Source organism: Bacillus rossius, chromosome 2, assembly GCF_032445375.1.
Source record: "Bacillus rossius redtenbacheri isolate Brsri chromosome 2, Brsri_v3, whole genome shotgun sequence".
In the NCBI taxonomy this organism is placed as follows: Eukaryota; Metazoa; Arthropoda; class Insecta; order Phasmatodea; family Bacillidae; genus Bacillus; species Bacillus rossius.
This window is the reverse complement of record NC_086331.1, coordinates 30,230,843-30,249,994: the sequence shown is the minus strand read 5'-3', so window position 1 is coordinate 30,249,994 and position 19,152 is coordinate 30,230,843. Positions and strand designations below refer to the sequence as shown.

Here is a 19,152-nt window from a genome sequence, read left to right as displayed (position 1 = left end):
GTGAAAGTCACAAGCATCAAAAGGGTGGAGCACTCACTGTGGGAAGTCTTACTACAGTCATATCAAAATACTTATGCCTTCACATTCAAAATTGGAAGTTGTGTATTTCTAAGTTATGATAGTTAAAATGTATTATTTTCTAAGTTATGATTCCCAGCTATAACTGTTCTAAGTTGTGTGTATCTAAGTTATGATAGTTCAAAGTTATAATTTTCTAAGTGACGTCGACCGGGGCTACGCCCTCCCTAAGCCCGATGTGCCTCACGCCTCGCCCTTGCAGGCCCCCTCCTCCCATGCCCACCCTCCATGACCCTGGCGTTTCAAACCACCCGCAGTAGTGTCCGGTGTGTCCGGTGTGTCCGTGTGTGTCTCTGTGTGTGTCTGTGTGTGTGTCGGCCCGTGCCCACCGTCAGTGCAGTCTCACGCGCCCATCGTCTGCAACTCTCGACTATTACTGTTCCGCGTCCATCTGGCTATTTCATTTATAAAAATCATTTTCTTTAACTTCAGGACTTACCTCGGGCAGTATAATGTTTTACTTAAGTTTTATTTAACTAACATATCAGTGTCTTATGTGCGCATGGCAACGCGGGGAGAGGACTGAGGCGTGTGAGCTGCCTTCGAGAGCCTACCTTTTTGTGTTGTTTAATAAACAGCGTGACCCCCGCTGAGAGGGGATGTAATTACGTGTTTTTATTTATACTGGGGAAACGGGCCTCGCTGCACACGGGCGATGTCAGGGCCCTGAGAATAGAGTCGCCGGGTCCACATGCCCGTAACACATGTGGTGGCCCCCTAGGTATAAAGCCAAGTACATACATATATCCGAAAATCTGAACCCCCCTTGAGACAGCATAAGTTTCAATGTTTCTAAGTTGTGTGTTTCAAAAATATACTACATAAGCTAATATTTACATAATTCACTTTTCAATGTTTTGGCAACCATTGCAATATTGCAAACACATTTTCTGCTAATTACCTAAGAAATCCATAACCATTATTTACATTTGATGATTTACTTTTTGAGTCGCAACGTGTGTTTCATCATAGATACATACAGAAATTAAGCTGCCACTGTGGCACATGGTGGTAAAGAGATTGTAACTATTGATTTATCACGTTCAATTATTTTAATGGCCATCGCAAAGGTGTCTGTGTTTTGTGTTGTATTCCATAGTTGTTGACGTTTATTTATTTTTTCCGTCTCAAGTACATGTAATAAAATGAATACAAAACAAAGTTTATATTCATGTTTGAAATGTCACAAATAGTTTATTTTTTTAATCATCCACGGATTATTTTCGCTACTGTTTTACAAGACAGTAGCCTAGTGAAATAACTTTGAATACTTGTTGCATGTTTAAAACTTTAAGTACCGTCAGTTGGGGTAACATTGGCCCTTTGAGGGTAACTTTTGCCCAAGACAAAAAAATGTTAAATCATGTTACAACTCTTCCAAATATTTATTAGATGTGATGATACATATGTAACATATGTATCATCACATCTAATAAATATTTGGAAGAGTTGTAACATGATTTAACATTTTTTTTGTCTTGGGCCAAAGTTACCCTCAAAGGGCCAATGTTACCCCAACTGACGGTACCTACTGTTCATGTTTTTGATTATGCATCCCATTAAAAAGTCTAAACTGTGTCTTTATATCGCACAAATGACTTAACCTTATCTGTGAACGTTGATAAACAACAAATTCATTAGGTATACTATGTCTGATATTCGTCAATTCGAAGTTAAATCAAATACAAATAATAAAATATTCATATTAAAAAGTTGTAATATTCGTACAGGTCTATCCACCTACCCTCTGGGAAAACGACCACGCCGCATCTACATGTGGAGGGGTGTTATGGACTTACATACAGTTGGCGACAGTGGCGCTGTGCACAAACAGAATGTGCAGCGGATCCCAGGTCGATATTGCCGGGAATTAATATAAGATTTCCATATCCTTATACAATAGGAACATGATATTGTGGACACAAACATAACATTGACAATTATGGTCAGTATATATTTGATAATGAATATAGTGGGTACAATAATGAAACAATGTTAGCTAAAAATGAATTATTTTTTAACTGTAATGCAGTCTTTCATTTTTATTACAGAAATATATTTAACATGCATTTATGACATTTTATTTCACAGTTCAGTATCTATACTTAGTTATAAGATGATGTACAAAATTGGTAAATAAACCCTATTTAATGAATCAGTTTGTTTATTCCTTCCAAATATCTTCATTGTCTGTATTATATTGATAAAAGATTATTAATAAAATGCATATTTACAATTTTGAGCAGTTATTTATCATTCCACATAGCATTTTTCATAAACTCTGTTATAGTTCACAATAATAGAATGCAGTCAAATCCAAAATAATACAATTAAATTAATATCATTAAAAATTAATTTTAAAAAAACACATTAATGGGTTATTCACTTCGAAATTCCAATCACATGTTTTTTAACTCCACACATTATTTTAGAAATAATAGTACATTGTTTATTAACTCCATTCTTTTATGCAAAAATCTGTTAGATAGCTACATAAACATTTTTGGTGACAACTCAAGGCATATTTATGTTACACTTTAATTCTACAAACATCTAGATTTCAGATATTTATTACCTAATGGTTCGGTACACATATATTAGTTTATTATTCATTGCACTATTTTTAATTAAGTACTTATCTTTCTGTTGAACTAGTTCACAATACAAGCCTGCTCTTTTAACAAACATGTAACACTAGCAATTTACATACATACACACAATAAGGAGGCCTCAGTCTATTATAACCAATTTAAATTTTTTAGCAATATTATACCTAGTGTTCATTTCAATATCATGTATGAATGACTCAGTATTATAATAAAAAAATGTTTTTTTACAAATTTAAAACTTTAATGAAAAGAATGCAATCAACGTTGTACCTCAGATTTATAATTCATTAGGTACGATAGAGTAACTATTCAAATGCCTAATTTTGTTGACTCATAAACATAAAAAAATATGTCAACAACTTATGTTAATGGAAAACAAATAATCAAATCCTATTAAAGTTACTTTCAAGAAAAGAATATAATTAAATAATCTATAAAGGATTTTTTTTATGATCCAGCAAAATACTTCAAAACCTTTATAGATAATTCTCTGTCAGTAACCAAGTACATTCACAAAACATGTGATAAACTTATCTTATGCCATTATTTCTCAGAAATTCTGGTTATAAGGTGCGAGTTTCAAGATAATTCTATTTCAATGAAGGATTCTTAAACATACACATAATTATATGTGGCTGGGCCATTAGCGCTTACATTCTATCAAGTGGAAGTTTTCAGTACTACATGTTTTTCTGCAAAGACAGACACATTGCAACACCATAGTGGAAACTATTTGTGTACCGATATGGATATGCATTCATTAGGATCAGCTGATATTTTGTATAGATAAGTAATCTGTATTTGCCAAATTTAGTACCTTAGCTATAAAAAAACATTTTTTGTAAGCTCTGGCTGATAAAACACACTTATGAGATTTTATTTTTTGCTTATAATGGTTGATTAGTATTAAAGTACTTATAAAAATACTTTTCTTCATACATTGTACTTACAAATTAATGCATTGTGCTAATATCTAATAAATATATTTTACAGTTTCACAACACATTCTTTTGACATGCTCTGTCAATTTGCATGTTGTTTGACAATCAGTGAAGATAGTTGGTTGTATTTTATTCATTTAAACAATGAATAACTGCATTACGGCAAGTGTTGAGTTTTTTGCTATCAATACTCCCCTAGTGAAAACTCTACCCAAAAGCTGCAGTAGAAAAAAAATATTTAAGCCTATTTTAAAGCAAGGAGTTGTGATGTTATTGCCAGATATTGAAGACAAATAAGTCAATCAATGGTTTTAAATAATGCATATTAGATCATAATTTTAATATGGCTAGCCCATTCAATAATGGAAGTAGGAAAGGCTCTGCAAGATCCATTGATCCAATGATAAAGGTAGGCCATAAGATACAGCTACTATTCACTGACCGAAATTAATTTATAAATTATATGATTACAAAATTTTCTAAACATAAAAATTAATTTATGACCAGTGGAATATGTGGCTTTTGTCACATTTACAAGCACTGTATTGGGAATAGAGGTAAATTTGGTGTTGCCATTTGAAATTAATTAAAAGTTTGTGTTTGTGCAGCTTTAATTTTTTGTATCTCAATGGAAAAAGATTAAGTCTCTATTGAAATAATAAAAATAATTCACAATATCAAGAAAAATATGGACATGATTTGTTTGAAAAAAACTTTGATCACATAATATATTTGTGAGTAGTCCTACATCAGTATGTATTGAAAAAAAAATTGTTCTCCTACTCCTTTATGTAAGTTAATGTTTAATAAATTGAGATCCAGTAAGAGAAGGTGCTGTTCCTTTGACCAGTTGTACCTTTAACCACTCAATGTTTTTATGTGTTATACAGAAAAATTTCATGAGTTGGTACTGTTAGTCTGTACTTCCACCACCGAGAGTAATGTAGCTCTATTTTCCATTTAGAAAGAAGCCCCAAGTGTTCTCGTAAAATTAATTATATTAGTTTCAAACCATAAAAGTATTTCTTTAATGCTATCATTTGTTATTGTTTAATTTCTATTCATGTTTCAACAATTTTAAATGTGTGGTAATCATTCTGGATAAAAATGTGTGTAATAATAAATATGTGAAACTAACCTCAAAATGAGCATGATTTTTTTTATTGAAAACTAAGGTATTGTTGTACCTTTGACCGGTCAATGGTACGATGGCCTATACTGGTCAAAGGTACACCTGATGCAGCCATATTTCTCTACAATTAATTTTTATATTTTTTTTCAGGTGACTGGACAAGATGCCTAGAAGTAAACTAGGCATTAAAAGTAAGAAGATAAATAAGGATGACTTGGAAATTGCAGTAAGCTTAGTTCGTAAGCAAAAAGTGACAATAGGTGAACCAGCAAAACATTTAGATCTAAGGAAACCAACTTTGATTTTTCACTTGAAGAAAACTAAGGAATGTGGGAATGAACAATATAAATATTTACAGAAGAAACCTAAGCGAGTGTTCAGTGATGAAGAACTTCTTCTTGTACAGTATTTGCATGATGCCGCAAATATGCACTACGGGTTGACATTAAAGCAGGTATGTGGTCTGGCCTATGAGTACGCAGTTCAAAACCACAAGAAAGTTGACCCTTCCTGGGAAGTAAATAAATGTGCAGGAGAGCAATGGCTACGAGACTTTCCAAAGAAGAATGCAAACCAACTATCACTGCGTAAGCCAGAAGCAACTAGTTTGTCCAGAGCAACTGCTTATAATAGGGACAATGTGGAAAATGTTTTCACTAACTCTAGAAGTGTCCTTCATAGGTATAATTTTGAACCAAATTAAATCTGGAACTGTGATGAAACAAGGATTTCAACTGTGCAACTTCCACCAAAGATTTTAGCACCAAAAGGAAAGAAGCAGATCGGTGGTATGACTTCCGGGGAGCGCGCAACGAATGTTACGATAATGGCTGCAGTGAATGCGGCAGGAAATAGTATCCCCTCCATTATTCGCTTTCCCTCGTGTGTACTTTAAACCTTTCATGCTGAATGGAGCTTCACGTGGAAGTTTTGGTGTAGGAAATCCATCGAGATGGTCAAAGGAAACAATTTTTGTTCAATTCATGTAACATTTTGTGAAACATGTTCAACCAAGTGTTGAGAAACCAGTGCTCTTGCTCATAGACAATCACGAAAGCCATATTAATATTCCAGTTATTGACTTGGCAAAACAATCTGGAATTGTTCTGCTGATTTTTCACCCACATATCAGTCATAAGATGCAACCTCTTGACAGAGGTGTCTTTGGGCCTTTCAAGACTTACTACCACGAAGCCATGAACAATTGGATGATATCACCTGGAAATGCTGGGGAACCAGTTACAATTTATGAGGTAGCAGCGATGGCCGGAATAGCATTTCCTCGTTCATTCACCCCATCAAATATTCTGAAAGGATTTGAAGTGTCTGGTATTTTCCCGTTCAATGAGAATATATTCACTGATATTGACTTCATGACCCTGTTTCTACAGCTAATCTTGCATCACCTGAAGAGCCTCATTCTGTTGTAGATCTACAAAATGTAGATAGACCCAATGAGAATCTACCCTGCATTTCTGGACATGTAATTCGGTCACCAGAAATGATACGACCACATCCTAAGGCACATCCAAGAAAAATATCAAATAATGTACGAAGGCAAAAAGTAAAATCCCGCATATTGACTGAAACGTCTGAAACAAAATTACTGGAGGATAATATTAGGCCAAGAGTGGCCAAAAATTTGCGAAAACCAAAGAAAAATAATAATTTCAACGAGCGCTTTCCTTCCAAAAAGAGACCTCAAATTCAAATACTGAAAATGAACTTGGAAGTGCCATCATCAGACAGCGAGTATGGCATGATTTCAGAACTTAGGGAATTCAATGAAGATGCTCAATTTTAAAGAGACAGCATTAAAACAGGCAATTTTGTTCTTGCAAAAGTGTGTGGAAAAAAGATTGTTAAGCATTTTGTTTCACAGGTGGTATCAGTTACATCACAAGACATCTTCGTAGTGAAATATTTGAAAACATTTACACCCAGAAGTGCAAAATTTGTCAGGGGGGATGATAATTTGTCTGATTTATACAACAATGACATTGTTTTGAAGCTACCGAATCCAATGCAAGCAGGTGGATCAGCCCGGCAGCAATCCCATTTGTTATTTGGTGTCAATCTATCTCAATACAATGTTTCATAGATAGTTACATTCTTATGATATTAATGGTTCATACCTCATTGCTACCATGAATAGTCTTTTATTAAACGAATTTGAGTGCTAGGCAAATTTTTTTACATTGATGGTTAGCTGGTTATTTTCATTAATGCCTTCTTCTTATAAGCTATTTTTGAGAGCCAGTGAATATAAAATTGCGATTTTTTGTGTTATTTATGCATATTGTAAAATATAATTAGATTTTGATGTACTTAATTTTTCCATTGTCCATAGTTGTCAAAGGTACAAATACCCCTGGTCAGAGGTACAAGACCATGTTGTACCTTTGACCAAATTGCTTACTTACAACAATTCTAAAAAAACACACTTAAAAATGGGTAATTAAGTGTTGAAATAATTGTAATATTGTTGCCAAAACAGTATTACTACTATTCCAAATTAGACGGGAATTTTTTTAATGAAAATTGGATCAGAAAAATTTGACATACAAAATTGGTCAAAGGTACAACATCTTCACCTATATCAGAACTTCACTACCTACTCCATATTTGAGTGTGCCTGAAGATGCTCGAAGCTACTAAGCAGAACTTTAACTGAAGATTAAAATTTTCCAATTAGTACATCGACAAAAACAGTGATTTAAAGTAGTCTGCTTCAAGCCGTCAAGTGAATTAAACAATCATGTGTTTTATAAACGTAAACTATTAATTTAGTTTTTAAATCTTGCACTCCTAATAAACTTAACAGACACATTACAATATCTCTGGGTTTCTACCACTATAAAAATTAAAAAAAATTCTAAACAAATATAATGTCATAATCTTTATATATCATATTTCAAGGCAGTAAAAAAGCGCACCCTTTTGAAAAGTTTTGATATTCCTTTGAAAATTTCCTTATCACATCAATGCTGCCAAATTACATTGAATATTACACACTAACAGATTTTCTAGAAATATTTTTTCTAGTAAACAGCTTGCGCTTTACTGCGCTTCCATATTGCAATAAAACCAATTAGATGGCAAATACAATAAATAGTTGCCAAGCCAGCTAAATCAATGGTCAAATTTGCAACATGATATCCATACTGTTGCAAAACACCTAGACCAGTAGAGATACATGGTATATCACGTGAATCTGGACACTGAATGTGTTCAATTTGCTTCCATTGTAATATAGACACAGCCTCTATCCCATAATAGAACTGGGACATATAACGAACCCAAGATAAATACACTGGCAGGTTTCCAAGCTGAAGAAACAACCCACAAAATATTATTGATATGAATTCAATTGGGACAGACACCAAGGATGCTGTAGACACCAACTCAAATGATGCAGAAATCACACTGCCTGTAACACACAATACAAAAGACAACAAAGTTATATTATTAGAAAGCTAAATTAAAACTTTTACTTATAGGAAACTATTAAAAATGTTGAACTAAAATATTTTTAGATATGTATTTACCAGTAGTATGTAAATGGGCATACTGAAACTGGCTTCTGGCTGTTGAGCCGAGAGCCGAACCCCTATCTCGGATTGTGACGTCACGGCGGCCATTTTGGATGAGTGTGACCTTGACCTTTGACCTTGACTATCAAAATTTGCCAAAATGATCCAAAATTTACCCAAAATTCCTTAAAATTCGCCAAAATTCCAATGTTTTTGGAAAAAAATTCCGCCAAAAAATTCTCAAAAAATTTGTTAATTCAAAAATTAGGATTTCGCAAAACCTCAAAAGTCATTTTGCCTTAGAAAGAACTCAAAATCCTAAAAGCAGCTTAAAATTCCTAAGAGCTAACCGCTCTAAGCCGCCGAGGTAATGACCTTGAAAATAAGGATGACATGGCAGCCATTTTGAATCATGACGTCACCGTTGAAATTTTTGCTACGTCCGCCATCTTTAACTTTTTTATTTACTATCCGATTTTAATAAAAAAAAATAAAATATATAAACAAATTAATAAATTAAATTTTAAAAAATATTAAAAAAACAAACATTTACGACATGGAGCTCGGAGTCCTCGATTCGAACCCTGTGAGGGCAAAAAAAAAATGTCGACTGATCCTTCTTCCAAGGAAGCCACTGGCAGACTGACCCCCACCACTTATGTCAAAGTATATGGTCGTCAAGTTCAAGGTCAAATTTCAAGGTCAAGGTCAAATTTCAATCCAACTGTCGAGGTCAATGGTATGGTGAATAGAAAATCACACTAACATGATGGTGGCACACACAAGCAGACGAAAACCAGATGGTGGTCTCCAGCGGACGAAGACAAGGTGGCGGACATGATGCCACACTAGTTGACGATATATACCTTGTTATTGGTGGAGGGAGGTCAGTCTACGCAGCTTCCGTGTGGGTGGATCAGACGTTTTTTTATTTTTGGCTGTTACCGGTTTCGAACCAAGGACGGGAATCGATCTTATCAATCAGTATTTATATAAGTTAATTATTTGATGAATTTTGAACTTTTTTTTTATTAAAATCAGATAGTAAATACAGATTTTCAAGATGGCGTCCATAAAAATAATTGCTACAGTGGTGACATTATTCAGAATGATGTGTGTGATGTAAAACATTTGTATTACTTTTTATTTAGAATTTTTTAAATATAAAAATGATTACTGGTTTACTCTCGTCGGGAATCGAACCGAGGACCGAAAATAATTAAGTAACTAAACATTTGTAGTATGCAAATTTTAAAATATTTTTTGGAATTTTTTCTGAATTTCTAGCATTGAAATTACGGATTTTCAAGATGGCAGCTGTAACGAAACATGCAACATTAATAGGATCCAATATGGTGGTCGTAAAGTAAAGTGTAACGATGACATCGTACTCAACCAAGATGGCGGGTGTAACGAAACATGCAACATTTATATAATCCAAGATGGCGACCATAATGATAAGGGCAACAGTGGTTTTAAAGTAATATTTTATTAAATTTTTATTATTCAATTCGATTAATTAATTTTTTTAATGATTTTTAAAATTTTACCCATTTTTCTAACATACAAAATACGGATTTTCAAGATGGTGGACATGAAGTCATACTAGGAGACGATGTATATATATACTTTGACATAAGTGGTGGGGGTCAGTCTGCCATTGGCCTCCTTGGAAGAAGGATCAGTCGACATTTTAATTTTTTTTGCCCTCACCGGGTTCGAATCGAGGACTCCGAGCTCCATGTTGTAAATGTATGTTTTTTTAAATATTTTTATTAAAATTTTATTAATTAATTTTTTTTATATATTTTAAATTTTTTATTAAAATCGGATTATAAATAAAAAAGTTAAAGATGGCGGGCGTAACGGAAATCGCAACGGTGACGTCATGATTCAAAATGGCTGCCATGGCAGCCTAATTTTCAAGGTCATGACCTCGGCGGCCTAGAGCGGCTAGCTCTTAGGACTTTTAAGCCGCTTGTAGGATTTTTAGTTCTTTCTAAGGCAAAACGACTTTTGAGGTTTTTCGAAATCCTAATTATTGAATTAACAAATTTTTTGAGATTTTTTGGCGGAATTTTTTTACAAAAATAATTTAAATTTTGGCGAATTTTAAGGAGTTTTTGGTAAATTTTGGATAATTTTGGCAAATTTTGATAGTAAGGTCACACTCATCCAAGATGGCCACCGTGACGTTACAATCCGAGATGGCGGTTCGGCTCTCGGCTCCACAGCCAGAAGCCAGTTTCAGTATGCCCATTTGCATACTACTTTTACCATCTGAAATAACGGACATAAATTAAATTTAATTAAAAAACAGAAAATTAGATTACAAACTAAAATAAAACATCCTTCTGAGAGAACGGTAAAATTATTTATTCTTTCCATCCCAACTCAATAAGTCTCCTCACAATTGATTGTATAAATACAAATACTTTAAGAATATGTACCTACCAGCATTCACCTAAAATGGGGCTGGTAAGCCAATTTCGGAATAAACCTATACTACTGAAGGCAGACTGGATTGAACTCAAGATCTGAATGTAAGACATATGGAATTTCATGAAGAAACTTGCTAAATTGCAGAGGCAAAGCGTCCATGGAAGCTGTGGAAGTGGTGCTTCCTTTCCATTAACCAGTGCCCAGAGCTAAACAATACAAAGATTTCATTATTATGTTAGCTGGAAAATGTAATCAACAGCAAAAATAAGTACGGCACGAGTCACACACTAACGCTACGAGCATTCGGCCATATCAAACCTCCGCCAGTAACTGCACGCATGTGGCTGTACTGAAGTCTCTATCTAAGAACAATAAAAGGAACTACGAAATAGACTTGCGGGAGTGCCGTTGGCCTGGAAGCGGCTTCTCATGCAGCTTCCAGTCGTGCAAAAACTGTTTAAGAACCGCATGTAAAATCTTAAGGAGAAAACATATACATAACGTTTTAAAATAAACTAATGAATATTGAGTACCTTAAAATATTCTTAAACATTTTCTTTTGTTAAAGTGAACAGAGGTGTTCTATAAATAAACCGTAAACTTTTCCTTTTAACATAGAAATGCCTATGTAGCATGGCAGACTATATACCGCAGGCAAAAAGCAACTGTGAAGGACGCTTCCACGCCAGCATAATGGCAAGTAAGGTTTCTCAACCTGGATTTTATGGTAATGCTGTTTCGTTGGATTCAGAGGAATCGTGAGTCAGTATCTGTAACTGTATTATAGAAAAACTAAGAAACAGTAGTGCTTTCAGTTTTGAACGAAAAATTAAATAATTTTCCTTTAGCTCTGGAGATAAAAATAAAAGCATTCAACCGGCATTTTTGTCCACATACTTACAAACATGTATCCTGGAAATGTGGCTGCAAGAAACTGACAAAACCTTTTTGTTGGCCTTGCGGCCAGTGGACAGTTCCCCGACCTCGTCATAACCCCGACCGTTTCCCCTGCACTGCTTTGACCTCCCTCCACGAGACATCCTGCCAGCCCTTGGTCCGCCCCGCAGAAGGGGTGGGACCCCCCCGCACCCCCTCCAAGAGACATCCTGCCAGCCCTTTGTCTGCCCAGCTTATGGGGTGGGACCCCCCGCGCGGCGGCAAAGACTCGTAAAATGGCGGGTAGCGAAATGTTTAAGCCAATAGAAAAACTTAATGAAACTTTTATGTTTTCTTAACTGTAAATAATGGAAATAATGCTAATTTTCTTAATTAAAGTATCCGGGAACCACAAGGCAGATGGAGGTAGCAGGAACGTTTGCTTGCCATGATCGTTCCCGCAAGACCTTTTTTTTTTCCAGCAGAGGAGCCGAACCAACAGAAGTATCCGGCGCTTAGAAATTGCATGGACGTATACTGCTTGATCGTGCCTACGAGACTTCATTGGTGAAACAATTTACGTTTGATATATTTTAAAATTAAAATATAAATTAACCACACTAGCAGTTTATAAATATATATAACGGTTGTGTATGAAAAAAGGCTAAGGACCAATTGAACCACAGTCGTTAAACAATGTTTTATTAACGACTGTTAAATGTTACCTCTCCGTTTTAAACAACGATTAATCTTTTTCATTTCACCACACTTTTCTTGTGTTTAACTTTCCTCAGGTAGATAAAATGGTTTATCGTTATTAAGGTTCGTTAGAAACTCAATTACAAAGTAGTGGCCATTCTTTTTTGTTTGTATTGAGTTCATAAAAAGCTTTAATTTGCAAATAAAATTTTATAGTTCAGAACAAAACTAGATTATTTTAATTTTGTAAACTTACGTTTTATTATGTGCAATTATTTATGTTCATAATAACTTAAGTTTGACAATATCATTGGAGCTGAGATTAGTGACGACTCAGCTGACTATTGTTTGTTACAATAATATCCACTTGAAATGTTTGGCATGGACAGTAAATTTAAGCATAACTTATTTCGTCTAAAAATTACATGAACAAGACTTCAAAATGTTATAACAACTGGAAGTAAATAAATTTGTAACATTCGAGGTGTCAAGCGAGACCTAAATTTTCCTTACAATATCTGGATGACCAAGCTTCGCTCAGAAGAATCTTATTAAATGAATAGCTAATAACTCGCGTCTTCGCTCTTGCAATTTTAAGAGGGTTGCTAAAATCTTACAATTTAAAAAAGTGTATATATGATTAATTCCCAATATTTGGACTAAATAAACAGACACAATAAATCGTCAGGTGCATAAAAATATATTTTGTAAAATAACCGTTTTCGAAGTAGTTATGGGTATGCTATTTTTAATTTTTAGTAAAGATTAGGTATCGAATTTGAAAACTTATTTTTTAGACTGATCGAGGATATAGTTTACCTTGATGATATTACACTTCCTGCCATTTTATGCGGTAGTTAATTAAAACATATATTTATTAAACTTACATCTATACTTTTTCAATTACGTTTACGAATCTTTTTCAATGTCACATTCATTTTCTATGGTTGGACCTAAGCTCAGAATAATCAAAGGATCTGACATTTAGACAAATACATCCCGTTTTTAAGAATATTTGATGCAATCGCATTTTTCTTTTAAATGTAGAGTACATGTATAAAGTTTATTATCGAACTTATTAGTTGAATCTTGGTTTTTTTTTTTGTTATTAACTAAGCAGTAGGCCTATATCCAAATTTTTACCAATCTCTTCTTTCCCACTAGGATACTGATGTAAATATTAAGAATTAAGTAAATGTAGCAATATTGGTTAACCAGAAAAAAAAACCAAACCCAGCTTATTTATTAGATTAAATAAATTTATTACTTTTTAAAAATAATATTAACCTCTGTTAAGACTGACAAGTGATAATTCGGAGAATGTTGAATAACTAAGGTAGCGTAGGTATGTTCATTTATCATTTCCTTAGGCACAAATTTGTGGGATTTGTTCATAATATATATTTTTAATATTAAAACAGTAATTGAAATATTTAACCTCTTAAAAAGTTAACTTCTGTAATTTGTAGAAAAGGGTTGATAGTTTTTGCATGCTTGTAAATCCTACCACATAACTTACATTCCGCTTCATTATCTTTAGGGATACGACTTTTATAATAAAAACAAATTCAAATGGTTTTTCACCCCTTTAGTGGTAGAATGTGGGAAAATGATAAACGTTTAAACCGATATAAAATCATAATAACTCATTTGAATGTTATTCTTGCTCAAATTTTAACATCTTAATTTGCTTGAATATATGATTTAGTAGACTACTATTAAAACTAACGTGCCCCGTTTCACGCACTGCCTTTGAGGTCGAATATCTAAATATGTTTAAAGTATTCCAGATAATAATTTAATAAAGTAATTCATGTGAAGTTGCTTACAGCCAGCTGTATTTGCTAAGGATATATGAATTTTTCTATATAATAAACATAACTTACTCCCTATTCGCACCATTAAAAATGAAGGCAAAAAAAAAAACTAAAGAAAAAATCATATGCTTAGTGCTTACCTTTATGTGCTTGTTGTTGATTCTTAATTTCTAATTCTTTTATTTATTAATTTCATAAGTATTAATTTTTGTCTTTACATGAAACGTCGCCCCTTCCACGTAAGGACGGAATCATACAAATAAGTAAAATAACAATTTTTAATTTATTACCTTACCATTTTATTTACATCTTACTTAGTTACCGAAATTTGATGTTTAAAAACATACTACCTCATTTTCCACGTCATTACAAGATGTATTTTAATAAACGACAAAAAGTAATACGTAACTTCAGATGCAATTTTTTTTAGTATCTTACGTCTATTACTTATTCATTTGGAAGCTTTTGTTTTTTATTTAAAAACAACCCTATCCTTTTATCAAACCTAGGGTTTGAATTGCGCAAAATGGTAATGTTGAGTTTGGTGGTTTTTGTATTATTATTATTCGTTCCCAATTTTTTTATTGTGCTTGATTAAGTTTTAAGTTAAAATCATTTTATCCAGCAGATAGACATTCTACTTCTAATGCCAGAACAGTCTGGTCAGCCAGTATGATTTTATGGCAGCCATCTTGAATCTACCAACTTGTTTTCGTCTGTAAGAGGTTGCAGCCACCATATAAATTAAAATTTTACCCATATCATTGCTTGAATAAACTTTCATCACAAGTAAAACCATTTCAGCGATAGTACGAGTTCAGCTATGTTTGGGCGTGTGCGCTATCTGAATTCTTTATAAATGACTCAAAATTCCTAACAATTTTCATATTTCGAGGGAAAAATTTCCGTTTCAAGAGAAAATTTCCTGTTTATTAATAAATAAAAAAAACTAAAAATTCTAAAATCTAAAAACCAAAAAGGTTTTTCTATTTGAAAGAACCTTATGTCCTAAACATGGCTTAAAACTCCTGAAAGCAAGCCACTCTGAGCTGCCTCGACATGGACTGTAAGATTGAAATTCTTTAATTTTGACCAAAAACTTCGGGGAAAAGACCAAAAATAATCAAAAAATTCGCTTGTTATTTTACTGATTAATTCGAGTGATTCCTGCACTATTCGATCCTTGCCTTATTCGCAAATGGTAATATCAGGGGAAAAAAGATCTAATAAATTACAAAAAAAAAAAAAATCCTAAGGTATATATTCATCATACACCAACCACCAGTAAGGCGCAGATAATTTTAGGTTAAAATATATTTCTCTATTTAAACTTAATATTGAATTACAATGTCCAAGGGAAAATGCAACAAAATTACAAATGAGAAAATTTATTATATTATTTCCACCAGTACAAACAAGGATTACTAGCATTTCTCGAACTCTTCAGTCTTCTTGGAAGGTGGATCGGATTCTTTGCATGCACTGACATGTATTTTCAAGGCAGTTCTATATGACAGTCGATTAAGAAGCAATGTAGAATCAGTGGCCAGCAACATACATTTGGTTGTTTAGGAACGTCAGATAGGTTTGCCAGACACGTGCATTTAGTCGGGGTTTGGGGTTGGAGGAGCTTTGCATTCTCAGTAATGTTGGAACAACCAGGTATCTTTCCCATTCCCAACAAAGCTGGTCAAAATATGTAAGGAATGGGGATGGGGTGAAAGGCATCGTCTTGTCCCGGCAGGGTACTTAGCAGCGATAACGGATTGAAGGCGCACCTGCATCTGGCTGAGGTTTTTGTCTTCTGCGACAAGCTGCTTCCGACTCAACTTCTTACACACAAGACATAGTGGCAGCAAATAATCCTGTCTGACTGGAAGCTACAACAATGCTGTCTGGAGTATAGAAGTTATCAGAGATTTCACTCCCAGGCTAAATATAATTTCTTCTCTTTTCCTGAAATAGGGCACCAATGAGCACAAAGAAATGTAGTTTTGTCTGGAACGATATCAGGATCTAAAGTATTTAGAATTATTCGGGTCCAGTTTTTATGGCTCGTTAGTAAATTTCATACTTTTCAATAAAATATCATCTACTTTGTATTTCCGTATCTTGATAAACATGACATAAATATGAAGTATTTTTTAAAGATTATTTTAGAGACGGGAGGTGGCGTTCGTTGGTGGTATAAAACTATATTAGCTCGTAAAATCGCGATATCAATTTACATAGATGGCCACATTACAGTGCCTTCTTTCACTGGCGTATGTAAATAATACTTTCTAGTATGAACGATTGAATAAAGTCACGTAGAACTGTTAGAACTATAAATATGATCAATTTATTCTTACTTCTCTCCTAATAAGACATGGAACTGGCTGAAAATATAATTACCTACTTTTAATAATGACCAATTTTAACTGAATATCTGCAAAGATCACTATGAGTACAAAAAAATTTTTTTTCATAAAATAAATGAATTTCTTGTAAATTTGAAAAGTGTTCATATAACAGCAGACGAACAATATAACAATAATTCAACATGAATTTGGGCTTGGATTGATGTTTTTCTAGTTTGTATGTAGCCAATATTTTGATAGCGCATATACATATCGATGCAAAACGCCCACAAAAAATAGTACTGTATGCCAAAAGTTGAAGTGAACGGTTCCTTCTCATAGTTGTAATTTTATAGTAAAGTATAACCTTATAGCCTAGTCGCTTTTATAACGTCGCCCAAAATCTTCCAAGAGGATTGAAGGCGATTACAAAGCACATTAAATGACTAATAACTATAATATTTTGTAAGAGAAAAACGGGACTTTATATGTTTTAAGTTGTGATATGGTATGGTATTCGCTGTTCGTGGTAAAATCGCAATATAAAGTGGTTTTACTTAAACCTATATTATTTATTATTATTTTAATTGTATACAGAAATGAACACTAATTACAAACACGGTTATAGGGTAACTCACGCAGCTCTCTACCAAAATATTTAAAAACACAACAATTTAAGTGTGGCTGAGCACCAGAGAAACATCGAAATAATATTTATTTAAATAGAAAAACATTTTTAATATAACATGCAGCTTCTATTCCAACAAGTTGCGTTTAATATAATGTAGAGAAAATGTTATTTTGAAAAGCTAATTCACCATCTTTTTTGTGTGTTGTATGACCTAAATATACAATTAATCGTAATCTTCTAAATAAAAACTGTTTACTAATTTGTTACTTAAATTTACAATTTTAGGTGAAAATAATAAATAAACTAGTATGTATTTTTGATAGTGAAAATGTAGAGAAGGCATTTTTACAAAAAATATCTAATTTTTTTAAATATCCTACGGTTATCAAGAATATTGTTTTTATATAACGACAGTAATCTACAGTAATTTAGAGGTATTTTTTATAAGTGTAAACATTGTAGTCATGCCGTATTAATTCGATGTATGACATGCTTTGTACGTTTCCATGGTACACAATCTTAATACAAAACAGTTGTTTGTGGATCTCATCAATAATTTTGCACTGAATCTAAGCCAAGCTACACATTTCATTCGAACATGCTAGTATACATACACCGGCCGGTGTTGCCAGTGAAGCTGCACTGCATTTTGCTACGCTGGCTAAGAATCTAATATTTGAAAGAAACATAGCTGAAATTAACGTATTTGTACAAAATAAAATCTGTTGCGATCGTGCGTTTTTTAAACTAAGTTTCAGTTTAATGTTCAGCAATAACCATAAAGTATTATCCTAAGAAAGAACAGCAGCGGAAGACTTGCACAACACTGAAAATAAAGTGTCGGTGGGGCGTTGCGGAGTGAAACTGTGGTTTTAGGTACCAAGTAATAGTTCTACTAGAAACCAAATTACTATAACTATATAATAAGTAAAAAAAAAACAAATTTCCATCATGAATATTTTTTCATTTGGAAAGAGTTCAGAACAAAAACTATAGCTGAATACATAGAGGAATTAGTTATAATTTTTTTTTCTTGTTTTGTATTATGAATATTTAAAATATTTAACATCCTATGAATACTATGATTTTTTATCCACAGTATTCAATATAATATAATGATTGCATAAAAATATTTATCATTGACATAATCTATTTAAAAAGCACTTGCACATGTTGCACTTTGCCCGACATGCGGGGCATATTGCACCATTGGAAGGGCCACATTGAAACATTATCTAATTCGGAATTTCCAGATTCTAAATCTTCTGTGTCATTATCTGCACAGTCAATACACACAAAAAAAAGGATTGTTTTTAGCACAGGACCAATGTGACCACATTTTTCACCTTACATTGTACTCATTCTTCATTATTCTTATATATTTCTCCACAGTTCAGACAGTGAGTGTGTTGTGATGATTCTCCGAAGAATCATCACTGAATTCAAGTTTCCTTTTGATTCTTGTTTTCTTCTTAGATATTTTGATGGGCAGGTTTTACTTTTTTGTTTGTTTTTCTTCTTACTCTCTCTTGCGGCTTTTTCCATTTCCAGCAATGTTTTCTCTGGTGTAGCTATCTGTGAGAATTGCACATTTCATTTTTTTCCTATTTCGACTGCATACTTGCCGTGGCCCTGCTTTAGGATACGGGCAAACAGCTTGAGGTGAAAATGTTTGCGTTAAATCTCCATAGTCTGATATTTGGACACCGCTGGGCCCAGGGACGATATCTAGTTGGTTATCACTGCCCGAAAACACTTCATTCACTTCCTTTATTTGACTTATATATTTTTTGTATGCCTTCCTCGGGCAGAGTACGATCTGTTACAAAAGAAGCTGCAAAATCACTGTCTTGAAACTTATCAACATTCAGTAGGAAAATGCCTGCAGCTGAAAATCCTGAAGTAATATTACAAGGTGTGAATGATGTCATGAATTCTTCTTTAATCATACTTGGCAAGTCGTAGATATTAAGAGTTTTTCCTGGATTTATTTTTATCCAGGAATCGACTCCCCTGCTATAGTTTCTCGAATGGTCTGTAAACACGAATGTCAAG

At 33.5% G+C, this 19,152-nt stretch overlaps 1 protein-coding gene across 1 annotated transcript in view; it reads right to left on the bottom strand.

Annotated features, from left to right (window-relative positions):
- Positions 1–2,091: 2,091 nt before the first annotated feature.
- Positions 2,092–19,152, bottom strand: part of LOC134529215 (protein scarlet-like) — a 183,992-nt gene continuing 166,931 nt past the window's right edge. The window contains exon 13 of the mRNA XM_063363083.1: positions 2,092–8,190. Within this exon, the coding sequence (XP_063219153.1) occupies positions 7,802–8,190 (389 nt within the window). The 3' untranslated portion in view covers positions 2,092–7,801. The remainder of the gene's footprint in view (positions 8,191–19,152) is intronic.